Raw genomic sequence first — 25,973 nt, forward strand, 5'->3', positions numbered from 1 at the left:
CTCCCGCCCATTCTTGCCACCCCCTTCCTAGCCATATGCTCCCTAGGGACAGGGGGCCCAGATTGAAGAGAGACCCTCTCCAAGGATTCCCTTCTAGGCACCTGCCCTGCCCTCCCCTTCCATCACCACTCTGACTCTCCAGCAAGCCAGATGTTTCAGTGTTTCCCTAGAAGGAGTCATGAAGACAGCGCCCAGCAGAGAACAGACCTGCCCCTTTCTTGTCCTGCCTGGAAAGGCACTGTTTGGATTTATCCTCCCTTCCCTGCTTCTGCCAAGTCTTCTGACCCAGAACCTCCTCTCCTCTGATGATGGGGAAATAGTCCTTGTGGGGACCCCCACCTGTGATCTGGCTGTGCCAGCACCAGGTGTGTAGCAATTCATGTGGCATTAGTCAGCTTTCCCAGCACAGAGGCAGCGGGTATGCAGACTGGGGAGGCAGTCTGAGGTCCATGTGAGGAAGAACTTCATCACGGGCAAACCCATCCAACAAGATGGTGCCCTGCTCCCCGCCCCTGCAAGTCCATGGGAGCTTTGGTGGGATGGCTTTCAGGGGTGACACGTATGTGGCAGGGGGATGAAGGAGAAGGTCCTGCAGTGGGTGGATGACAACAACTAGACACCCTCTAAGGTCCTGTCAACTCTAGTACACTTGAGATGGAGAATTCTAGACTGCTAAAATTTTTAACCCTGGCATCCTAAAACAATATTGCACTAAAACCTCAGGGATTCTGGCAAATGAGTCTTAGATTAGAATTCTGAGATTCCAGGTGTACTGAAAAGTGCTGCCCGGGAGGGGCCATCTATTCTGAACTGCTTCTGTAGCTTTCCTTGGATTTGGGGGCTGGCACTCTAGGAAATACACTGCCCAGACTCCTTTGCCATCCAGGTTCCAGGTAAGGTTTGCATTCATCCAGGAAGACGCACTCAGGGGAGAGATACACTGATAGGTAGAGGTGGCACGAGGTGTGGGCTGCATTTCCTCTGGCTAACGTGTTTCTGCAGCAGCCAGCTGGACTCCACTCTATGGCCAGGCACCAGCCTCTGGACTGTGGGTGGCTATGACATGGGCCAGAAGGTCCAGCAGCCCCTGACCTCTGTGTGAGAGCAGCACAACCCGCCTCTGGTCCTTGGTTTGTGGAGGAGCAGCCTAGAGGCCAGTGGAGGCTCCCAGCTTCCGCTCCACCAGCCTTTCTAGCAGCCCCAAACTCCCCTGTTCTGTACTTTCACTCCTACCTGTTCAAAATACCTAGAGGGGCTCCTGCTTTCCTGCACTTATCTCTGACTGGTACACTAAGGGTCTGTCATTCTGGGATGCTACACTCTTGAGATTCCCAGTATCTCTGGGCAGAGGGGTGGAGGAATGAAGGTGTGACATTACCTGTTTTGGGGTAGCAGAGCTGGCAGGCTTGCTTGAACTCATGGGTGGCAGCCAAGGGGTTCTTGATGAGCAAGGCGGTGTTGGGCATGGAGGGCTCTGGCTGTGATGGGAGGAGGTTGGCCATCTTGGGCATTGGACTCCCTCCAGAGGTTGGGGGGTTCTATGACCTCCCCCGCCAATCCTACCCAAGAGCAGAACTATAGCCCAGCACCCTCCCCTTTCTCCTACCCTCCCAGCCAGGGAATTCCATATACTACGATCCAGAATCTATAATATCGGGATTGGATCAGCCTAGTGGGGGTGCATGGGTGACAGTGATCTTGTCCTACAACCTTTCCTTTGAGCAAAAGCCCAACATAAAAGCATAGAAACAGGAATGGCCTCAACTGGGTCCTGTGCGCATGCCCTCCCCACTCCCAGCCTCTATCTCCTAAGCCCCCAAGGCATTAGCAGATGAGGAAGAAGGCAAAGCTCAGAGAGGTTAGGTTACTTCCCGGGGCCACACAGCTAGTGTCTAGGCTAGGCATAGAGTGCAGAGCACAGGCTGCCTGTCACCTGCTCAAGCGCTCTCCTAAACTCAGAACTGGCTGAGTCTAGAGAATGGGATGTTCTTAGCCCTGGAAAAGTTCCTTAACCCCTCTGAGCCTCAATGTCCTCTTCTGTCAGACAAGGATTGGGCTGTGCCCTCAGCTCACCCTCCCAGCATGTGGCTCAGTTTGGAAGAGCCAGGGAGAGGCAACCTCTGGCCCACCCATTCTGAGGGTGTGTCTGGGGGATGCAGCACATCATCCCATACAGAAGGCTCACCTCTGTTCTAGAACCCACACCACTTCCCTTTCACCCCTGGGAGGGCACAAGGTACCTGGTCATGGATCTGCACCAAGTACTCACCGAGGGGGCTGGTTTCTGAGTACCACTTGGGGGACGATGGTCCTGTGAGTTGGTTTCCTCTGCAAGAAGACACAGGGGTCACCTGCCCTGCTCTAAAGGGGTGAGAAGTCCTCTGGGGACTTTTTCGTATGCATTTCTAACTTTAGAAACCACGCAGGCCACAGATCCTCTACTATGTGTGCTGACCCCCTGACTCTACCCTCAAGGCCACAGCCCAGGGACAGAGCGATGTCCCAGCCCGAGCATGTGCACCCTGTCCTTATACCTGCCACGGCCGCCACTGCCCCTGGAAGAAAGCCCAAGCTCTCAGCATAGCTCAAAGGTCCTGACACCAGCTTTAGGGCTTCAAGGCACCCAAGCCACCCTCCCCTCTGGCTGACTACTCTGCTCAGCGGCCAGCCTTCACACAAGCCTGTGTCATACTGCTCCCTCTGTCAGCAGAGGGTTGTCTCCTTTAAGACTTTGCTCAGGGCAGCCCGGGTGGCTCAAGCGGTTTAGCGCTGCCTTTGGCCCAGGGCCTGATCCTGGAGACCTGGGATCGAGTCCCCGTCAGGCTCCTTGCATGGCGCCTGCTTCTCCCTCTGCCTGTGTCTCTGCTTCTCTCTCTCCTCTCTGTGTATTTTCAGAAATAAATAAATAAAATCTTTAAAAAAAAAAAAAAAAGACTTTGCTCAGCCTTCCAGGAAGTCTCCCACAGCCCCAGGGCTGAGTCAAGCATATCTGTACTCCTGTAGCCTCGTGAATCCCCGAGTCATGAGCACCCTGGCCTAGGTCCGACTGTCTGAAAGCTGGTCCTGCGAAGGCCCAGACAGGTCTGCTTCCTCTCTGGGTCCCTGGCACCCCGATCAGAGTGAGGCAGAGTGAGCCTGTGGCCTTATAGTCCTTCCCCCAGCCTTATTATCATTCCCATGGGATCCTACCAGCCTGGTGACCCCAGGGCCCCAGAAGGCTGGGCGGAGAGCACCATACTGTGAGTCCCAGCTCTGCTGTTTGATCTTGAACAAGATACCCAGCCCCTCTGGCCTCAGCCCCACCCTGGGCCGAGCACTGAGGGAGACACGGTAACTCAGAGGCAGTGGCCCTGGACCACTATGGGGAGAGAGGGCCTGGGCTTTGGCTGAATTGAACTGTAATCCCAACTCCACTCCCCAAAGACTGGAGATGTGGTGGCATTCTGAAAACTGTCAAGGGGGTGGGGGTGAAGGTGCCCACCCAGGCCTCACCCACAAAGGAGTTGGGTTTGTCCAGGGAGTTGCGGGTCGACCCAAAGCTGTCAAGGGCATCCAACCGGGTATCCGAGTATGGCAGCAGGTCGAGGGAGTCCAGTGTGGAGCCTGGGGGGTCGAGGGCATCCAGCACGGAGGCGGCCAGCTTCTTGGAGGGGTCCATGACGAGACCAAAAGAGGCAGGGGGCAGTGGGCTGGAGACGGGGATGGTGCCGCCCACTACAGGTGGCAGCAGTGGGGTCCCACCGGGGAACACGGGTATCAGCTGGGGCAACTCGCTGGGCACACCGCTGCCAGGCAGGCCACCCTGGACCAGGGACTGTGAGGTGGGGAACAGAAGGAGAGGTTGGAGGAGAACCTGACCACCCAGGCCTGGGCAGAATCAGGTACTGCAGGTCCCAGGCAAGGTGACACCTCTGTACCTCAGGCCCCAACCCATCCCAGGAGAGGAGCCAGGGATCTTCATGGTCCCTCTGGTTGTGGGTTCTCAAGCTTCACGTCTGTACCCCAAGCAGGTCCCTTTCCCTCCTCAGGCCTCAGTTTCTCCAACTGTGACATGGGGATGGGACCTTCCCTCCACCCCTGGTGGGACGGGAGGATGAATGTGTGGGGGTTCTGGGTGGGGCTGGGGCTCGGGGGAGCAGAAGAAGGGCAGCAACCCAGCTCACCAGTGAGTCCAGCAGGGTGTCCAGCTCCGGCCCGAAGACATCCCCATCAGAGAAGTCGTCCAGGCTCTCAGTGCCAGGCAGGGCCCTGCTGCTGTCCAGGGGGGCCAGCAGGTCCAGAACGTGAGGGAACAGGGGCATTGTGGGGGCAGAGGGGAGCGGGGCAGGGGAGCCTCGCAGGTCCACGTAGCAATCTGTGGATGGGAAGGTGGGATCAGCAGCCCCCAGAGGCGGGGGTGGGGGGGACGGACAGGAGGTGTTCCAGGGCCCTCAGGTCCTCACGCAACACCTTCCCTCCATTCCCCAGCTCCTGTCAGGAACCCTGCCTGCCCTGCTGGCCTGACTCCAGGGCTGGAGGCTCAGTCAGAATGAAGGCCGGCCGCTGCCGAGCAGGAGCGGGTCCTTCAGTCCCACAGTATTTCTTGAAGGGGCCTGGCTCAGTGCCTGAACATCCTACCTGGGGGAAGCAACGGTCTCCCTAAGGGATGCTTGGTAAGCGTGACCCTCCCTGGAAGCCAGTGAGGGAGAGAAGGGGACTCCCAGTAGGGGGAGGCACTGGCCTGGAGTGGAGGAGACGAGAGCAGCGCTACCCTGCTATGTGGCAGGCCCTCACCCTCTCCTGCCTGAGAGGGAGCATGTTCTCCCAAACCCACTATCTTCTTTCATGCTGCAGGGAGTCGCTAGGGCAGGGAACCCTCAGGTTCCGGCTGTGAGGGGTGACCACCCCGCCTCCCCTTCCCCGGGGACCCATCTCTACCCCGGGCCCTCAAATCAGGGACACTACCTGTTTCGATGTCATCTATGGACCCCAATCCATTGGAAGTTCCCTGTGGAGAGGAAGGACACAGGGGGTTGGGCAGATGTGGGCTAGGAAGGCCGTGGTGCCCGCCCCACCCCCACCCCAGGGACCATTGCTGGAATTAAGCACAGGACTGGACAGGCAGGGGCCAGGGGGCAGGGGAGAGGAGCCAGACAAGCCTCACATCTGCCCCTTTCTAGAGGGGCAGCCCCGGGGGTAAGAGATCTAACCTCTGAGCCTCAGTTTCCTTACCCATCACAGGATAGGGTCCACACCCTGGGGAGGGTGGCGGGGGTTTTACCTGGCCCTCCTACTCTGTGCCCTGCATGGATAGTTTGCAGCTCAAAGACAAAAGTGCCATGCCTCGAAACCACCAGTGTCCCCTCCCCTGTCACAGCCCCAGGCTGAATGAGCCCAGGCGGAGTCCCACCACCACCCGTGGACCTGCTGTTGGAGGGGCAGCTGGGCCTGGGCTTGCTCCGTGGCCTTCTAGGACAGTTTTAAATCATTTTGATGTTTGCGTAGACCTTAGGAAGGGCTTTCTGTGCCTGTCAGGAGTTGGCCTGGATGGACTGGGTGTTTGTCCACTAGCCTCCACATTCTGGCCTCCCCCATGTCCCATGTGCTCCGCTGGCTGCGGCCTGAGTAATTCCTCAATCCTGGCACATCCTCCCCTTCTCGGAGTCCTACATGGTCCAGCTGAAGTCCTCCTTCCCTGGCAGGGCCCTGAGTGACCCCATTTCCCTTGCACACCTGCCGACAGCTGCAGGAGGACCAGGGCCTCACTCCTTAGCCATCCTATCCCGTGGATCCATGGTGGCACTAACAGCAACCAGACGTACCCAGTGCCCTGCCTCATGCCAGCCGGGCCAGCACTTCATGGCCAATCGAGTTCAGCCCTTGATCCAGATGCCCTACCAGGTGCTGTCCCTTCACCCACAGGGATGTTGGTCCAGGGAAGCTGCTACTCCTGGGCCAGAGAGTGGCTGTCTGATTGGGGCCTTGGGAGTCTGCCCCGACCCCAGCCCCAGGCCTCTGTGCTGCCTCCCCTCCCCTGCACAGAACACCCTCTCATGCCCTGGTGCCTGGCCCCTGCATGGCAAAGATGGGCAGGTCAGTGTCCTAGGGGGTGTCTGCACAAACCAGGGCTGCCATGCTGGGTCAGGGCTGCTGCTCTCACAGGTAAGCATATGAAACATGAAAGGTGGGAAAAGAGGTGCCAGATGAGCATCCCTAGGGATGGCTGTGCATCTCCCTGCCCAGTGCTGTCCACGGCCCCCAGGCACCCTGCCCATCACCCAGCTCCAGCCCATCTTGCTTGGCTCCTCTCTCCCTGCCGTTTCCTGCTTCATGACACTCACACAGCAACGAGGTTTCCGGAGCACCTCCTCTCTGAGGCCTTGTGCCAGTGGCTTTCATATGTGACTCACTGTCACCCTACAGCCACCACAAAGTGGCAGGCACTAGCAGCTCCCTGAGAGGTGGAGTGGTGCTTCAGATAAGGGTGACTCAAGACCTGAACCTAAACGCATGCCTGGCTACAAAGCCCAGCTTCTTCCAAACCCCCATGGGGAGAATTAGTGTTGTGGTCCCGGAGGGTACGAGTCTCCCTCTCCTGCCCCGAGGCCCATGCTCAAGCAGGTCCTCTGGCTCTGAGCTCTGCTCCCTCCTCTCCACCTGCCTGAATCCTGCCACCCAGGCTCTGGGAAGTCCTCTCCACCCAAGGCCGCCTCAGGTTCTATGTGTTCCTAGAAGTCACAGCTTTCCTTGTGTTGTGCCCCTCCCACTGGCGAGACGCAGCCCCAGCACAGGCACCCTGCATGCCCGACTCATCCCCAGGTCCCAGGAAGCTCCCTGTGGGTGCTGCTCATGAGTCTCCACTACGAGGCACACGTGTGGGGTGCTTGACTGGCTGAAGGACCAGGACTCCCCTGCTGGAGAGCCCTGTAGGGATGCCTACGGCCAGGCTCACACACAATGTCTGTGTAAAAGCTCCAGGGCAGGGGATCTGGCTGACACACTCCCCATACTCCATTCCGTGTATCCTTAGACCACTGTGGATGTGTAAGTGTGGGCTATGGATGTGTGTGTGCGTGGTATGTGGATACGGAAGTGTGTGGATGCGTGTGTGCACATGTGCAGCACCATGCTGGCCAGTGAAGCAGGATCTGACCTGGTCTCCACTGTAGAGTCCCCTCTGCTTGGGCTCCTCCCAGATCCCCATCCCCATGACAAGCCCTGGCCCTTATGGATGCGGTGGGGGCCCCAGCGTGGCTGTAGGGATGGGTGAACAGTTTGGCAGCAGCTTGGGTGCACACTGCCATGGGTGCCACCATCTGTGGCCCCCAGGCTGCAGACTCCATGGACACTGAGGTTTGGTCTTTGTGGAGCTGGGCACCCAGCCACATTTGCCATGGCCCTGCCTGCTGTGACGAGCAGCAGATTCGCTGTGCCCTCACTCACCAGCCTGAGAGGAGCCTGGAGACTCCCCCAGCCCTGACACCGAGGAAAGATGTGTGCATTGGGCTGGAACGGGATGGGGAGGGGCCCCTAACCTGCCCCGGGTGCCAGGCTGCTGGCTTCCCATGCCTGCCTTCATGTCATTCACACAAGCACCCCGGGAACTGAGCACCATCATCTATGTCTTTCAGAGGGGAACCCAAAGCTGGGAGACATGCCATCAGTGAGCGGAGACCTGACCCATCTGACTCCAAAGTGGTGCCATGTGGATGTATGGAACAGAGGAACCCACAGTCCTGCTCTCACATGAGCTTGTTGCGGAGCCCAGGAGATATGCATACATGCACGTTGTCTGGTGCGTGAAGATGGACAGGGACATGGGAACTAGACTGCTGGGGAGCCTAATGCCAGGCAAGAGTAACTGGAGTTGATTACTTTCAAACAGTCACTTAAATTAACAATCACTGAGGGTCTCCATGCTGAGGAGAGATCAGAGGCCTGGCTATCAGAGTTTACCTTGGGGGACAGGAAGGGGAGGCCAACCTGACCTGGAAGAGTGGGATGTGGCTTTAATCAGGGCAGTCACTGTGGGAGGGGAAGGAAGGAGCAGGGACACCCCATCAAGTATCCAGCCAGGGTCACCCCACCCTAGCTCTATAAGGTGCAATCAAGCCACTATCAGCAGAAAATGGATGGGAGTCCCAGTTTCTTCAGCTCCAGGAATGATATCCAAGAACTCTGAATAAGATGTGCCTGAATAACCCCCTGCCTCTCTATCACCTCCAGCAAGAGGAAAGAGGAGTCCTACACCCTGGCCTCTAGCTGTCCCCTCTAGCTACCCTGGCGTCCTGGCTGTTCTCTCCACACACTGGACACTCTCCTGCCTCAGGGCCTTTGCAATGGCCATTCTCTCTGCCAGCTCCCCCCAGACCTCCTCAAGACACATCCCTCATCTTCAGGTCTTTGCTCCAGTGTCTCTTTCTCATTGAGGCCTTCCCTGTTCACTGTTTAAAACTGCAACCAATTGCCCCAGCATTCCCCAGCCCTCATCTCCACATCACTGATGACTTTTTCTTTGTCTCCTCCAGTTATAATGTAAGCTCTATAAGGGTGGGGCTCCTTGGCTATTTTCCCCTCCGCTGTATATCCATTACCTCAATCAACTCCATCCTGAGCACATAGAAGCCCTCAATAAGCCCCTTCTGAATTAATGAACAGAATCAATACTCTTCCCTTTCAATGCCTTCTCAACACTCCTTTGATGAAGACTCAGCTCCTCACCAGGTGCAAGATGCTTCTATCTATTATTCCAGCCCCACTGCAGCCCTGCCTCCCCTCCACTTGGTCCCACCCATACTCTGAGTTCCTCCTAGCCTCAGGGCCTTTGCACATACCATCCCCTGTCTGAAATGCAGTTTTACCAGCACACCATGCCCCTCCTTACTCCTCAACCTTCAGGTCTCATTTGAAAGGTCACTGATGCCCAATCTAAATCAAACCTCCCTGTTCCAACGGCCTGCGGCTCCCCACACTTTGCCTTTACAGCTCTCATGATGGTTTATAACCAGAAATTATCAGGCTAATATCCATTCACCCTGGACTGTGAGCTCTTGGAGGGCAGGAACTATGAATTTTTTTTTAATTTTTTTTAAAAATTTTTATTTATTTATGATAGTCACAGAGAGAGAGAGAGAGAGAGAGAGAGAGGCAGAGACACAGGCAGAGGGAGAAGCAGGCTCCATACATCGGGAGCCCGACGTGGGATGTGGGATGTGGGATTCGATCCCGGGTCTCCAGGATCTCGCCCTAGGCCAAAGGCAGGCGCCAAACCGCTGTGCCACCCAGGGATCCCATGAATGTTTTGTTTACCACGTACCTAGCCCCAGGCTCAGTGAATTCAGACAAGTCATCTAACTGCTTGGGCCTTGGTTTCTCCTTTGTAATAGGAGTAAGGAGTCCCTCCCTTAAGGCCTTGTGAAATTATTTACAATTCTCCAGTCTTTCGTCCACTGCTATGGTCTAAATATCTGTCAAATGTTCAATGTATGTCAAATTCATATGTTGAAATCCTACCCCCTAAGGTGACAGTATTAGGAGGTGTGGCCTTAGGGAGGTAATGAGGTTGTGAGAATGAAACCCTCATGAATGGGATTCACAGACACCAGAGAGCTCCCTTGACCCTTTTGCCTTGTGAGGTCATAACTAGAAGATGCCATCTGTGAACCAGGAAGCAGGTCCTCACCAGATACCAAATTTGCCGACACCCTGACCTTGGACTTCCTATCTCCAGAACTGTGAGAAATGAATTTCTGTCATTTATAGGCATTTATAAGTCATTTATATACTCAGTCCATGGCATTTTGTTATAGAAAAATGTTATACAGGCTTCCTGTATGGAGCCTGCTTCTCCCTCTGCTTGTGTCTCTGCCTCTTTCTCTCTGTTTCTCTCATGAATAAATAAATAAAATCTTAAAAAAAAAAAAAAAACTGGGCAGCCCGGGTGGCGCAGCGGTTTAACACTGCCTTCAGCCCAGGGCGTGATCCCAAGTCCCAAGTCAGGCTTCCTGCATGGAGCCTGCTTCTCCCTCTGCCTGTGTCTCTGTCTCTCTCTCTCTCTCTCTCTCTCTCTGTCTCTCTGATGAATAAATAAATAAAATCTTAAAGAAAAGAAAAACGTTATATACACATATATGTGTGTGTGTGTATGGTTTTTGTTTGTTTGTTTGTTTGTTTGTTTTTTTAATGAGCATCCAGTATGTGCCAGGCCCCCAAAATTTCTGGTTATAATCCATGAGGAGGGATCCCTGGGTGGCGCAGTGGTTTAGCGCCTGCCTTTGGCCCAGGGCGCGATCCTGGAGACCCGGGATCGAGTCCCATGTCGGGCTCCCGGTGCATGGAGCCTGCTTCTCCCTCTGCCTGTGTCTCTGCCTTGCCTCTCTCTATCTCTGTGTGTGACTATCATAAAATAAATAAAAATTTAAAAAAAAGAAATTTAATCCATGAGGAATGTTCTACAGGCAGATCCACATCTGCTTCCCTTGGCACCCGGAAGACCCAAGGGCAAGGATGCGCCTGCCTAGCTCAGCTATGCCCCAGTGCCCAGCCCAGGGGTTCCCTGGGAGTTTGCTGAGTGAACGGATGAAAGCCTTATAACACTCAGAAGGCAATCAGGCCTGCTGCCGTCTCTGTGTGATGCTGGCACAGTCCGCTCCTCACTCTGTGCCTCTGTCTCCCCTTATGTACAACAAGGAGGCAGGACTCCAGCCTCCACCAGCCTGTCCTTTGTCTTCCCCAAAGCCTCAAAGTCCAGCTGAGCATGTGTGGTGACCAGTAGGAGAGTCCAACGTGTGTACTGGGCCCCTGTCAGCACCCCCGGGATGAGCCAGGGTTGTACAAGGGTCTTGGCCCTGGGAGTGAGGACATCTAAAACCTAGGATGATGCTGTGATATCAGCAGCCACCTCTCATAGCTGCCTCGGGTGCCACACTTCTCAGGGCATGCTCCCTTGTTCTGGCCTAGGGACAGAACACCCTCATTTCACAGATTCAAAATCTGAGGCTCAGAGACCTGGAAGCCTAGATGCGAAAGACCATTGGGGAGCAAAGCAACAGCAGCAGGAAGGGTTGGGGGGGGAGCAGAAAGGTAATTGGGACCAGGCCACCCAGGCTTCCTGCCAACAACAGCCACAGCCTGTCCCCACACTTTGCCCTGTGGTCACAGGAGGCTTCTCCTACGAGGTGGAGGAGCTGTGCGTCCCAGAGCTGTCCCTGAGTCTGGCCCGGACCCAGGTTGTCAGTCATGCCCTCTTCCTAGGGCAGGTGCCTGGCTCCCAGCAGTGGGGACTGGGACAGATGGAGCCCAACCCTTTGGTCTGATGGCCCCGGACCTACCGCTCGGGTCTGTATACCCCACAGAGGGAATCCAAAGCTCTCATGATAGGCTGGTACTGGAGGCAGGGCGGGAGGCTTGGGGTCCGGGCCCCCACCTACCTGGTCTGCCATGCCAGCCACAGTGCCATTACTGAGCAGAGAAAACGTTTCCAATTCCTGCAGAGATCAGAGAAGTGGGAAGAGATGAACATTCTGGAAACACACTTAGGGTCCCATTAGCCAGGGCAGCAGAGGGGACCCCAACACAGGCAGCTGGGGTCTGTAGTACCCTAAGGTCCTCTGCCCCTAGGCCTGCTGGAAGTTACCTGCCCTATCTCTGGGTCAGATTCGGGCATTTTCGGGGACCCAGGCAGAGGACTTCCACACACATGTTCCTACTGTGTGCCAGGTGCCACATCAAACATTCTTTCATTGCGATCCTCCCAGGAACCCCCCTGAAGTGGACATACTTATCCCAATGTTCCAGATGTAGAAACCACAGGGGAGAGAGAGCTAAGCTGCTCAAGGTCACAGCCGACTCTAGAGCCATACCCTCTCCTACGTGCGGCTTCCTGGCATATGGTAGGTGCCAAATGAATAAATGTGGATCTGAAAGAGCCACCCAGATACCAAGGTCTCAAATATGCCCCATACAGAGGTTATTTGAGAACATAAGGCCAAAGGACACCAGTGTCAACTCAGGCCACTTCTGGGGGCATTTAAGTTGGCCAGGGCGTGGGGAGCAGGTTTTTAGCAGCTGACATCTAAGGTAAAATGGAAGCTTTGGCCATTCTTTGCTTTCCCAAAAGGTTCTCAAAGTCAGTCCAGGACTTTCAGGTAACAGGGGGGGAAGATCATTTCCCTCTGTCCTGACCTGGCCCCGGCCACCCTCACCCGCTTCTGTCCGAAGGTGCCTGGTCCCCCCTCAGACCTCCCCATCTGCACCCCCACCCACCCTCAGTGCCCAGAGCCCACCTACCTGGGGCCTCTTATATGCTTTCCGAACTCGAAGCCCAAGCTTCTGAGCCAGCTCCTGACCAAGCTGAGTTATGCTTTCATCCTGCAACAGCAAGACGCAGGGTAGAGTGGGTCAGTCTGCCCTAGCTCACAGAGCTATGCTCCGGAGACCTTGAGCAGCACTTCAAAGGAGTGGGGGGGGGGGGTGGATATCCGCAGTTACCCCCACATTATCGACAAGGGAGTGAGGCCCCAGGAGGGGTCACTGGCTGACCAGGTCATACAGTTCATTTGTGATCAGGCTGAACCAGAACTCATGCTTCCCTCTTTCCTTTTACTGTGGGAAGGGGAAAGGAATAATTTTTATTTTGGATTCTTAGATTATCTTTTTTATTTCTAAAATTCAGCAAGTAGTAGTGTCACTGTAGAGGGCTGAAATGTTGCAGAGAGAGCAACTGCTCCCCTGCATTACCACCATCCTCGCCCTAGGCTCCTCGCCAGAGGGAACATGCCTTGTGGTCTGAACTATTTCCCTATGGACCTTTTCTAGGAATTTACATAGGTGCCTATGGACCTCTAAAGGATGCTTGGTTTTGCTTTGTGACGATTTTCTCCTTTTTTTTTTTTTTTTACATAAGTGAGATCATATTATAACTATTGTTCTACAACTTGCTTCTTTCACCACACAATGTCTTGGAACTCTTTGCAAAGGAGGACATGTGGGTGGTGCCCAGGCTCATAGGAGCGAGAATGTGGGAGGTTTGCAACATGGCTGGCCCACAGTTAGTGCTCAGTAAGAGCACCCAGCATTCCTTCCTCCCTCCAAAGGTGTATTACTGTATGTGCATTATGTGCCAGGCAAGGGCTAGGAGCCAGGGACACCACCGTCACAGGAAGACAGGGTCTGGGCCTCATGGAGGCTCCTATCTAGCTGTGAACACCAACCAGCAAACAAAGAAGTAGGACCATGGTCCAGGTAGCAAAGGGGCCACAGGGATGTTATAACATCCTACGTATTTGTCTACCTCCCTACCTGATGAGCTCCTAGAGCCCAGGGCCAGAGTCTTAGTCATCACTGGTCCCCAGTACCCAGCACAGAGCAGGGCTCAACCAGTATCTGCCAACAAAGACCGGAAAGCTGGGGAATCCCCCACCTCGTAGTCAGAAGTTCTCATCTGGGCACTTTCCTTAGTCAAGTCAGCAGCCTCGCTGGGCCTCAGCGTCCTCACCCATACAGTGGGGTAAATGCCACCCTGCCTGCCCACGAATGGTAAACATGAGACTTGGATGTGGACCTGTATATCTAGAAAATACTAGACACTAGAAAATTCTGTATATCTCAGGGACTACTGTCATAAGAAAGAGATATACTGGGGATCCCTGGGTGGCTCAGCAGTTTGGTGCCTGCCTTCAGCCCAGCCCGTGATCCTGGAGATCCGGGATTGAGTCCCGTATCAGGCTCCCTGCAGGGAGCCTGCTTTTCCCTCTGCCTGTGTCTCTGCCTCTCTCTCTCTCTCTGTGTCTCTCATGAATAAATAAATAAAATCTTAAAAAGAAAGACAGAAAGATATACTGTCTGTATATCTCAATTATGAACTAAATTGAATTGGAGAAGCACAAATAATAAACAAAAAGTATAGTAACAGTGAATGTTTTCTGAACTTACTATGCCTGGCTATTGTGCCAACTGCCTTGAGGTATGATTTTTTGGATTCCATCCTCATAGCCCAGTGATGCATGGCATATTATCACCCCCATTTGACAAGGGTGCAAATGAAGGCTCACAGAGACTAACCTGTGTGTGTTCAAGGTCACACAGCTAGTAAATGGCTGACCCAAGATTGGAATCCAAACCCAGCTCTCTGACACCCATGTCCTTGACCACTGTGCACCCGGCCTCTCCTCTCTTCTGACCACCCAGATCCTTCCTGCTTCTTCTGGCCCCACTCAAGTCCACTTTCCTCCCATGAGGGAGCCCTCCAAGATCCTGATCACTTTGGGGCAGAATTGAGCCTTTTCTGAGCCCTTTCATACTCATTATTTCAGAGATAAAGTAGGAGGAGCAATTTATAGACATGGAGTCGATATGCAGACAGGGGAAGTGTTTTGTCCAAAGTCATATTGGGAGTCACAGTAGAGCCAGGCCTAGACTGGGGGGACTGTTTTCACATCTCCTAGCAGACTGTGGGTCCCTGAAGGGCACAGATCTGGGCAATTTGTGGGTGCTTAGTAAATACTTGTTAAATGGATGAATAAACGGGGAGGGGGGCAGGTGTCCCACTGTGTGTGCGTCAGGGCAAGCAAGGCTCACTACAGGTCAATTCTCCATCTCTCCCCCACCTAGTAAATGCCTGGACATCAGTATCCCAGCACATGTGGCACCCCTACTGGTCCTCACTGCCACCCAGTACCCGTACAGTACAGAGGCTAAGAGTGCCAACCCTAGAATCGGACTGCCTGGGTTCAAGGGTAAGCTCCAGCTGTGATCTCGGGTAAGTTCCTATCTCTTGTTGGTGCCTGTCTCCTCATCTTTATTTTTTTTTTCTCCTCATCTTTAAAATGGGGATAATAAGAGTATCTACCTCAAAGGGGTGATGCAAGGATTAGGTGAGTTAACACACGGTGTATTTTTAGCAGTGCCTGAAACACAACCAGAGCTCAGGGTCCCTATCGTACGTGAGAGTAAGAGCCACAGAGGAGGAAGCAGGCTCCGAAGAGCCGAGGGGCACCCGGGTGGCTCCGTGGTTGAGAGTCCACCTTCGGCTCAGGGTGTGATCCTGGGGTCCCGGGATCGAGTCCCACATTGGGCTCCCTGCATGGAGCCTGCTTCTCCCTCTGCCTGTGTCTCTACCTCTCTCTGTGTGTCTCTCATGAAAAAAAAAAATCTAGAAAAAAAAGGAAGAGCCAAGAGCCCAGACCCTTGCCGCGGGGCACTCACATGGGGCCGGGCGAGGGAGCACCGGCTGCTGCACTCGTAGGCCTCCTTGTGCCGCCCCAGCTCACTGAGGGCACGCGCCTTGCGGAACAGCGCCCGAATGTTCTCGCCGTCCAGGCCTAGCGCTTTCTCGCTGTCCTCCAGCGCCTTCTCATACAGGCCCTGCAGAGAGGGGTGGGTGGCTCAGCGGTGGGCACCTATTCCCTCCCTCCAGCCGGGGTCTCCTGCCCCCTTCCCTGTAGAGACGGAGGATGCTGGAGGACCAGGGTTGGGGTGGGGGGCCCCAGAGCCCCAGAAACAGCTCTGGCATTCACTCCTTGGTCGAGGGCAACCAACACACCCTGGCAGGCTCCTGGAGTAGAGGGGCCTTCAAATTCTAACAGTGATGAGTGTGGTGTTTCAGACTCATCTACCTGTACATCTGCCTTGGGCTCAGAGCACTGTGGACCAAGAGTAATAAAGGCACCTCTGAGAACAAGGGGAATCATGAAGGCAGCTCAGGGGACGGAAGATGGTATGAACAGGCATCTGGTAGACACATGCTTTTCCAGAACAGTCCACTCTGGATTGCAGAGGGGTTACTAGGTCCTCTGCAGAGCTCACAGCAGAGTTTCCCGGAGGATGTGGTCAGTGACAAAGTCAGTAAGCAAGCAGGACAGGGACGAGGTGGAGGCCCAAGCTTTAAGGGGGCAGGGGGAGGGACACCTGGGTGGCTCAGCGGTTTGGCACCTGTCTTTGGGTGTGATCCTGGAGACCTGGGATTGAATCCTACCTTAGGCTCCCTGCATGGAGCCTGCTTCTCCCTCTGCCTGTGTCTTTGCCTCTCTCTCTGTATCTCTCATGAGTAAATAAATAAAATCTTAAAAAAAGGGGGGGGGGGAGGCTGGGGGAGACAGGAAGGGACGGAGCCCAGGAGAGAGGAGAGGGAAGGCCAGGGATTTGCAGAAAGAGGCAGCAGTGATGAGGGGAGTGGTTCTCAGCCCTGACTGTCCAGATTCCTGCCACTGCCCAGGCTACCCTGACAGTCTAACTTAATTCACCTGGGGTGAGGCTGAGACTCATGACAAACCATTTTCGGTTTGTCACAGATCAGTACTTTAAAGGCTCTCCAGGGAAGTCTGTGGTGAAGCTGGGGTTGAGAGCCGTGGGAGTGGATGGTGAGACTCGCACAGGAGGAGGAGGAGGTGGTGGTGGTGGTGGTGGAGGAGGAGGAGGAGGAGGAGGAGGAGGAGGAGGAGGAGGAGGAGGAAGAGGAGGAGGAGTGGCCCTGCAGAGGCTCAAGGAGTGCCCGCCTGGCTGAGCCTGCTCAGCAGGGCATCTGGGGATGTGCTGGTCAGAGTGAGGAGAGTTGGAGGGGAAGGGCAGGCGACAGGCTCACCATGGTGAAGTAGCAGGCAGCCCGGTTGACATGCAGCTTGCACAGCAGCTCCTGGGGTAGAGCCACCTGGTCGGAGGCAGCGTAGTCGGCCACGTTCAGCCCCTCCATGTACTGCACCAGGGCCTGCTTATAGTCCTTCTCCCGAAACAGGTCATTGCCCTCAGCAAACAGGTTCTGTACCAGCTTGAGCAGAAAGGCCTGCCAGGGGGCAGGGGGCAGAGGGGGCTCAGGGGTCTCCATGTAGCCCAAGGCTTAGACACCTCACCCCCTCTCCTGGACATCCCTGCCCTTCACCTTCCCCCAGCCCAGCAGCTGACACTCACCTCATATTCTTCTTGCTTTAGGGGTAGTGTCGACCTAGCAGGAAAAGGAGAGAGATACAAAGTCTGGGTGAGCCCTGGCATCTCAGACTCATGGAAGCTCCAGTAGCCTGAGCCAAAGGCCACAGATCATGCCAGGAGCGGACTCCTCTAGCTCGGATCTCAGATGTCACCTCACAGATTAGAAAGGGGACGGCAGTTTTTTCTCCCTAAACCAACACCATGTTCGTCTTCCATTTCTGATGGAAGGGGGTTGGAGGAAGGCCTTGTGTTTGCCCCAGAGCCATGGCCAGGCTTTTCCAGGTTCAGATGCTGAGACAGAACAGGCCAGCTCCAGCTCCAGCCAGCTGTCCTCATCCTAAGAAATCAGTTCTCTGAGAATGACCACACCTCGATGGACCAAAACCTGCAAATGCAGGCTCCAGGTAGCACAAGAGTCAATCTCAGGTCCCCCATCCCTTCCTACAGAACATGCATGCCCCCAGCCAATGCCAGGTAACTCTCAGAGCCTGACCCTTCATGCCAGCCCCAACAAAGCAGATGGGGCTGTGGGCATCCTCTCCTCCACTTGGGGCCAACGAAATCCAGCTCAGTGCAGAAGAAAATGACAGCCCAGGAGAATGGAGGCACATCTGTCACGCTAAATGGCTAAGCCAGAAGGGTAGTCTCCCAGTCCTTCGTGGCACAGAAGGGAAAACACACACTCCGACGGGGCAGTGACTTGCTCAAGGTCACACAGCAGGTCAGTGTTAGAGCCAGGGCCAGAGTGCAGGGCTGGGACTCCTTCTGTTGCCCGGAGCTGCTGTCAACACCTGGGCAAGAAAGACCAGCCTGAACTAGTGAGTGAGAAGTGGTGAGAGGAGATGCCGAGGTCCCCTGTGTGTGTGTGGGAGGAGGTGTCCCTGATTGTGACAGTGGGGCTCCCATCTTGATCTCTCACTTGACTCTCCACTGCCGGGACCAGGGCCCATCACTGCTCCCTCTACCACCTAGTCAGGCCCCATTGCTACCTTCCTACCTGGCCTTCCACCTCCAGCATCAGCTCCCTATTTACCTCAAGGTCACTTCATCCTGATGTTTAAGGCTCCACACAAGCCAGCACCACCCCACCTGTGCAAACCGCTTTATGGCCCTGTTACAGTGCTTGGTGCCCAAAGGTGCCTAATAAATGCTTAGCACACAAAGTCTATATATGTGAAAGGACAGTTAATCATAAAAGAAGCACGTCCTACTGTGTTATCTTATAAAGCCATCCCTTAGGAGACAAACATATGGGTTCCCAGGAGGCTGTCCTATTGCTAAACCTTCTGGGAACTCCCCTCTGGAGACGGGAAGGAGAACACTGAGCTACCATTTACCCCAAGCACAATGACTCCATGAGGGAAGGGGCCTATCTCATCTCGCAGGTGTGGAGAGCACCCAGGAAGTGAGGGAACCAGGATGCAGGACTCATAGGTCCAGCTCCACAGAAATCAGTGACTTGAAGACACAATTCTGTTGAAAGACAGTATTTGGGGCACCTGAATGGTTCAGTGCTTGAACATCTGCCTTTAGCTCAGGTCATGATCCTGGGGTCCTGGGATCGAGTCCCACATCTGGCTCCCTCTAGGGAGCCTGCTTCTCCCTCTGCCTATGTCTCTGCCTCTCTGTATCTCTCATGAATAAGCAAATAAAGTCTTAAAAAAAAGAAAAAAGGAAGAAAGAAAGACCATATTTGCAAGGTTCACTCTGTTCATCAGATTGGCCCCTGCATAAAATTTGAGCAGTACCCTCAAATGGAAGGAGACCCGCCCAGAGAGGAGAGAATAGTGGGCCACAGCTCTCCCAGTGGCCTAAGCAAGACAGAGTGACCATGATGCAAGTGGAGGGAAGGATAGTGTGTGGCTGTCGACACAAGCTCCATCAGAATATCGTAGATACCGTGTGTGTGACAAAGGGCCCAGGCTGTGGAGAAGAGGCAGGTTGTGTTTTACAGGTGTGTGAGAAAACAAAATTGGGGAGCTTATCTGAGGGTAGACAGATGTAAATCCTAGTTGTGTGGGGATTCCCATCTAAGAAAAAAAAATCCACAAAATTAGAAACAAAGAATTGCTCGAGGAACCTTCCATGGCTTCGGAAAGGACCCATTTGAGTGAGGGACCCTGCAGCTAACTCATTAGTGTCATGATAAATGTGCCTCTGGGATCTATTTAAGAGAAATAAAAGAAAAAAGTTAGTAAAAATACTTTGTGTGTGAAGGGGAAAAATGGGATAAAACCCTCCAAACATGGCATGTGGAGACTGGAGGGGGGAGCTCAAATAATGGAAAGAAATGTGGGTTATGGGCCAGCCAGACCTGGGTTAGAATCCTAGTATTTTAGGGGCAGCTGGGTGGCTCAGTGGTTGATCATCTGCCTTTGGCTCAGGTTGTGGTCCTGGGATCGAGACCTACATCAGGATCCCCACCGGGAGCCTGCTTCTCCCTCTGCCTGTGTCTCTGCCTCTCTCTGTGTGTCTCTCATGAATAAATAAAATCTCTGTGTGTCTCATGAATAAATAAAATAAAAATCCTTCAAATAGGGATCCCTGGGTGGCGCAGCGGTTTAGCACCTGCCTTTGGCCCAGGGCGCGATCCTGGAGACCCGGGATCGAATCCCACGTCAGGCTCCCGGTGCATGGAGCCTGCTTCTCCCTCTGCCTGTGTCTCTGCCTCTCTCTCTCTCTCTCTCTCTGTGACTATCATAAATACATAAAAATTAAAAAAAAATTCTTCAAATAAATAAATATCTAAAAAAAAAAATCCTATTACTTTAAAGCCGTGTGACCAGAGGAGATCCCTGGGTGGCTCAGCGGTTTGGTGCCTGCCTTTGGCCGAGGGTGTGATACTGGAGTCCTGGGATCGAGTCCTGCGTCGGGCTCCTGGCATGGAGCCTGCTTCTCCCTCTGCCTGTGTCTCTGCCTCTCTCTCTCTCTCTCTGTCTCTCTCTCATGAATAAATAAATAAATCTTTAAAAAATAAAAAATAAAGCTGTGTGACCATAAACAAGTTTTTTAACCTCTCTGAGCCTCAGCAAAATGGAACTAAGACCACCTTGGGCTGTTGTGAGGATTAATGGATGTGAAGAGCCCAGCACAGAGCCTGGGATGTACACAGGTAAGCAGGAGAATTAATAGGATGTGTGCCTCCGTATGTGTAGGGTGAGGGTAAAATGGTACAGTGAGCAGGACAGAAGGGTGGCCAGTGTCAGGGAATGTGTGTGCCTGGTTGGAGGGGGGTCACCGATCTACCCCCCGGTCCCTCCAGCCCCTTCCTAGCATGTCCCACCTCCTCGCTCCCCAGCACACAAGGCAGCCTGGGCAGCAGAGGCTTAGCAGGAAGAAAAGGGGGAGCTGGGGAGGCCTGTGCAGGCCTTGGGCAGTGTCGTCAGAGGCCCCAGCCTGCCCAGCCTGCCCCACACTCACTGAATGAACTGCAGCCCCTTCTCGATGTCCGCCTTCCGTCTCTGTCTCTCCATCAGTCTCTGGGGGGAGAGAGCAGTTTATCATTTAGTCAGCAGGGGCCACTGGCTGGTCACAGTGCCCACCCCACGGCGTAGTCTCTCTCATTCCCACACGCAGCCCGTTTCACAGATGACACTGAGGACAGTGACCGGTCTCATGGCCGACAAAGGCCATCTGAACCCAGCCACGCAGCTCCTGCCCTCCTCGCAGTGCTGCTGGACCCTGGTTTTGTGTGGTGGGTTTGGTGGGCAGGGGGCTGCCTGGAGGCCACATGCCTGTTCTCACACATGGCTCGGACGGCAGTACCGCACCAGACACCCCAAGTTCCAAGAGAAAAGCTTGTTTTCCCAGCCAACTCAGTCCAAGGAGAAGAGATACAGAAAATGCAAAATGATGCAGCTAATTATGGCTACAACGTAGCGCCACACGCTGGGGCGGGCACTTTGTATAAGAATCTCTTTGAATCTTGCAACAATGCAACGAGGCAGGTGTCATTCTGTCTCCATTTCACCAAGGAGGAAAGGAGCTCAGGGAGCCCCAGTCATGAGCCGGCAGGCAGGCAGCTGAGGCAGGATTTGAACCCAGGCCACCCTCTTTTACCACCAGCAGCCCCTCTGCACAGTCCACACACACGGAGCCGGCCTGGCCCAGACCAAGCCAAGCAGCATGGTGTGTGCCCCATTTTGCCAAGATGGAGGGAATTCCTCAGGTTCTGGACCAGGAAGACAAGCCCAGCAAGGCTGAGGACTGGCCTGATGTTGCACAGCAAGTGATGGTACTGAACACATGCAGGAGACCTGCTTGAGAGAGGCAGGGAGTGAACACTGTTTAAGGAGATGGGAGGCCGGGCAGCCCCGGTGGCACAGCTTTTTTTTTTTTTTTTGCAGTTTAATTGCTTTGTGCATTTATTAGCTAATATTAATGCATCAAGGAGGGAACAAAAGCTCACAAACAATCACACAGTTTCACAAGATACATAGCAGGAAAAAAATGGACTTAAGAAGAATCAACAGTATCCTAGGGTCTTGGTGGACGCATTCCTGGGGGAGGTGGACCTCTAATTCCTGGTAGAGGGGGTCTCATTCCTGGAGGGGGCATGCCTATAGGTGTCCCTCGAGCAGGCGGAAGCCCAATTGGTGGGCCCATAGGTGGTCTCATACCAGGTGGAGGAGCCATAATGCCTGGAGGTGGTGTTGCTCGCTCTACAGGAGTGGGTGGGGTCCCCCGATCTGGTGGGTATTGAGTTGGGGCCCCAGCAATGCTGGCAGTAGCAGCAACTGCAGCAGCCTGCAGCCTGGAGTGTGATCCTGGAGACCCGGGATCGAGTCCCACATCGGGCTCCCTGTGTGGAGCCTGCTTCTCCCTCTGCCTGTGTCTCTGTCTCTCTCTCTCTGTTTCTATGACTGAATAAATAAAATCTTAAAAAAAAAAAAAAAAGGAGATGGGAGGCTCAGACAGAGCAGCTAGGGGCTCAGGTACCTTTAGGGCAAGCTCTCCAGGGCCCAGGAGCTTCTAGACCCATCCAGACAGCCTTCCTGGCTTCCATGGAACCATGTATGGACTGGAAGGCCTGCTGGGGGGCAGCTCATCCCACCCAGTGGCAGCCCAGGAGAAGTATGGGCCTTCCCCTGGGTCAGAACATGAACCTGGGGCTCCCACCACCTAGCGGGAAGGGGGCTGGGGCCGCCTGGCCTCAGGCCAGCACTTTCTGTCCAGGCCCCTCATAGGCCCCTTCCACGCCCTACCCCACAGCGTGGCCCTCACTCTCTCTCCCACTGAGAGATTATGGAGAGAGGACTGCAGGCTATGCGAGGAAGGTGGAGCTCCATCAGCAGAGGGCTGGTACACAGACACAAGCCGTGGTACCAAGATATAAAAAGGTGTGAGAAACACCCGGCTACTTTGGGGAGGGAGTAAGCATGTCAGATTAACACCTTGCAAAACTCCCTTCCATCTGCATCAACCACATTCTCACAATCCTGTCTTGTAAAAGGGGTAGGGGTCACTAGCCCATTTTACAGATGAGAACAGTGAGGCACAAAGTATGAAGCTTCTATCCCGAGGTCACTCGCCCAGAGCATAGGCAAACAGTCCTGTCAGACCAAACACCACATCCTTGGCCACACTAAGAGCTATGAGACACCATATGGCCAGGGCCAGCCATCTCCCTTCTCTATGCCTCACTTTCCCCCCTCTGTGTAGCTTGTTACAGCTGACAAGTCTTGCCTGGAAGGGTGGCTGTGAGGCTCTAGAGATAAGAGTGTAGGATCAGGGGGATCCCTGGGTGGCTCAGTGGTGGAGTGCCTGCCTTTAGCCCAGGGCATGATTCTGGAGTCCCGGGATCAAGTTCCACGTCGGGCTCCCTGCATGGAGCCTGCTTCTCCCTCTGCCTGTGTCTCTGCCTCTCTCTCTTTCTCTGGGTCTCTCATGAATAAATAAATAAAATCTTAAAAAAAAAAAAAGAGTGTGGGATCAGGGAGCTCAGTTCCTCGAATCTCCTTCTTCCCGTGTGTCCTTCCCAGGGAGAGGCAAAGCCACACGGAGTCTTCAGACTCCCAGAACAGTGTTCTTCACACCAGATCCTCATACTGGGCAGGGCCAGGGCCATCGCCATATGCCCATTACACATCTGCTTGTCCTGCCAGGGCCTTGGGTCAGGGCTCTGGACTCACACGGACCTGGGTGTGAACACCAGCATTTACACTTGCTGGGGGACTTTGGGCCTCAGTCTCCTGATGGGGAAAATGGGGTTGATGGCAGCCCCCACCCTGCTGGCTGTCGTGAGAATTTAGGAGACAGCACGTGGAGTGCACATGGAATAGGGCAACAGTCTGGCCACCATGGGAACACATGTCATCCAACGCTGCTCCTCCTTCTGTCAAAAAACTGCAAGTGTTTCCTGGGATGGACACAATATGACCCTGTTCTCCTGCAGGAGGCAGGCGGTGATGGCCTGGGCTGCCTGGACCTTGCCAAGCACACCTTTCAGTTGGTCTCTCTGCCCTTGGCTTCCCTGTTTGGGAAACCAGGGCTCATCACCCTCACACGCACAAGCTACTCTGGGCCTCCAGCCAGAACAGGCTGTAGTGGTGTTCCTGCCTCCTGGCTTTCACTCCACAGCTCCTTCCACCTAGGCAGCCATCCTACAAAGGAAATTCCATCCCTCCTTTGAAGCTTGACTCCTCCACAGTCTCCCCCTCTCCCTTCGATAGGACCATCATATGCTCATTCATTCTATTTCGTGGGAGCCTAGGGAGCCATCGGCCCAGTCCTACCCTACAAGAGAAGCTTCCCTGGTGGGAGAGACAGGGGTGCACTTATCACCATGTAGTATGGTCCGAATGGTCAGATGACCTGTGAAAGGGCCCCCCACAGGCCTAGACAACCAGCAGCGCAGGGCCATGACCACCAAGTCCTGTCCCTTTGACCTGGGTCAAAATCCAGCCCCCATCCCTCCTCATCACCTGGGGTGTTTCCTGTCCCCAGACAAGTGGACAAGCCTCCTCACTGCCCCCCACCTCCCTGAGACCATCACTGGGGGAGGGTTCTCGAACCCACAAATCAGACCCTGCCCTCCCCCACCTAGAGCCTCTTAATGACTCTCTTGAATTTCGGCTGATCACGTCTCCCCACATGAGCTCATGCCGTCCGGGAGCAGCTGGCTTATGACCCTCCTGAAGCCCTGCGCAGCCTGTAGCTCTCAGAAAAGCACAGCAATCAGAAAGCAGTGTTTTCCAGTCTCCTCTCAGCCCTGGGTCTGAGCAGACTTAATAGAAACAAGCATTGCCCATATCCATCCCAAGAGATTAATTCTTAAGACTGAATCCAAAGCCAAGGAAAAAACACTCCCTGCCCCAGGCAGTATGAAGGCTCCTCACGCAGCCTGGTGTGAATCCTCCTCTCTGACCACCGAAATCCCAAAGCAGCAGCTTGCTGTGTGCATGCACTATGGTGATGGGTTCAAATCCCAGAGCAGGCTCCTCTGCCTCCCTGATTTGCAGTCTCCTGCTTTGTACAGTGGCGATTACAGACAGCACCTACTGACAGGATGAATACAGAGAAGGCACTCATTTTAGGGCCTGGGATATCGCAGACACTTAACAAAGAGTGGCTTTTGGATCAGAACTTCTATGTTGGGCATTCAATTCAATATTTCCTATATGCCTATCATATATAGGGGAGAAGGCCAGGGTGCCCACCCCCCACTCAGCTCTTCTAACCTACTTCGAGACATGGAAAGAATATCCCAGCACCTTCACCCCAAACCAGACATCCGTGGCAAACAAAGGCTGGGATGAGGCACAACCAAAGTGGAAACATTTGGGAAACAAAGAGGTCCACATTTGAATTGGGCTTTGAAGGGTGAATAGGAGCTGGCTCATTGGGGTCAGGGAGGGAGGGCCTTCTAGAAGTCTGCATTCAAACTGTATTTATGAAATCTCTGTCATCTCCCACATTTTATCTGATCCTGATCGATGACCCTGGGGCTGCGGTGCTATGGGACCCACATTTGAAAGACGAGGAGAGTGAGGCTCAGCCAGCACATGGGGGCCAAGCCTGGAACTACTGACTGTACATCAGTAAAAATGCTGCTGCTCTTCCTCGAAGGCACAAGACACAAAGTTTGTGCTTGGTGTTCATGAATACTCACGGCTCAGAAAAGGCAGATGTGTTTGCAGGGCCATTTGAGGGAAGATTTCTGTGTGAAAACATCATGCTTCTTCTAATTTCCTGTTCTAGGGTCTATGGTCGACCACTCTAGAGTCATTCTCTTGAGTGTGAAGGCCCTAGGCCAGGGCCCCCTGGCAAACAGATTTCATCTCATAAGCAATGCTGCCAGGCTGGTAGAGGCTGGTAGGGCTGCCCCAAGGGGCTAGGCCCTCCCTAGGGGTGTTTAAAGAAAAAGTGCCACCAGGGATCCCTGGGTGGCTCAGTGGTTTAGTGCCTGCCTTCGGCCCAGGGCGTGATACTGGAGTCCCGGGATCAAGTCCCATATCAGGCTCCCTGCATGGAGCCTGCTTCTCCCTCTGCCTGTGTCTCTGTCTCTCATGAATAAATAAATAAAATCTTAAAAAAAAAAAAAAAAGAGTGCCACCATATGTGAGAGGAGCCATGATGAACAAGGGATGCCCAGCAGAGATGCACATGCCTCAGGCCTTCAGACACCCTGTATCCATTGAGAATATAACCACTGTTAAAATTCACAGTAATACAAAGTAACACCAAGCTGGAGGCCCAAGTCTTTTTTTTTTTTTTTTTAAAGATTTCATTTATTTATTCATGAGAGACACAGAGAGAGGCAGAGACACAAGCAGGCTCCATACAGGGAGCCTGAGGTGGGACTCGATCCTGGGTCTCCAGGATCACGCCCTGGGCTGAAGGCGGTGCTAAACCGCTGAGCCACCCCAGCTGCCCTGGAGGCGCAAGTCTTAATGGGGCCCAGGGTGCAAAGAAAACCACCATGTCCCCCTCCTTTGGGAAAATTTTCTGACTCCTGCAACATATTGGTGAATAGTCTCCTCTTTCCAAGGGCAGATAGCCCTGGAAAGCCAGTAGGCCTGGCCCACAACTAGGAGAAAGCCAGGTCAGGTGGTAGCAGGGGAAGGAAACCCACA

General features: G+C 54.1%; 1 protein-coding gene across 1 annotated transcript in view; it reads right to left on the minus strand.

Annotated features, from left to right (window-relative positions):
• The window catches only part of ZC3H7B (zinc finger CCCH-type containing 7B), a 62,592-nt gene that overhangs the window by 17,289 nt on the left and 19,330 nt on the right, over positions 1-25,973 (minus strand). Inside the window, exons 2-12 of the mRNA XM_055328172.1 lie at positions 20,320-20,378; positions 16,882-16,915; positions 16,559-16,756; positions 15,184-15,342; positions 12,268-12,348; positions 11,409-11,465; positions 4,945-4,987; positions 4,164-4,354; positions 3,493-3,814; positions 2,270-2,328; positions 1,379-1,478 (exon numbers count right to left, since the gene is read on the minus strand). Coding sequence (XP_055184147.1) covers positions 1,379-1,478; positions 2,270-2,328; positions 3,493-3,814; positions 4,164-4,354; positions 4,945-4,987; positions 11,409-11,465; positions 12,268-12,348; positions 15,184-15,342; positions 16,559-16,756; positions 16,882-16,915; positions 20,320-20,372 — 1,297 coding nt within the window. The 5' untranslated portion in view covers positions 20,373-20,378. The remainder of the gene's footprint in view (positions 1-1,378; positions 1,479-2,269; positions 2,329-3,492; positions 3,815-4,163; positions 4,355-4,944; positions 4,988-11,408; positions 11,466-12,267; positions 12,349-15,183; positions 15,343-16,558; positions 16,757-16,881; positions 16,916-20,319; positions 20,379-25,973) is intronic.

The sequence above is a fragment of the Nyctereutes procyonoides genome, unplaced genomic scaffold, assembly GCF_905146905.1.
Source record: "Nyctereutes procyonoides isolate TBG_1078 unplaced genomic scaffold, NYPRO_anot_genome, whole genome shotgun sequence".
NCBI classification, from domain to species: domain Eukaryota; kingdom Metazoa; phylum Chordata; class Mammalia; order Carnivora; family Canidae; genus Nyctereutes; species Nyctereutes procyonoides.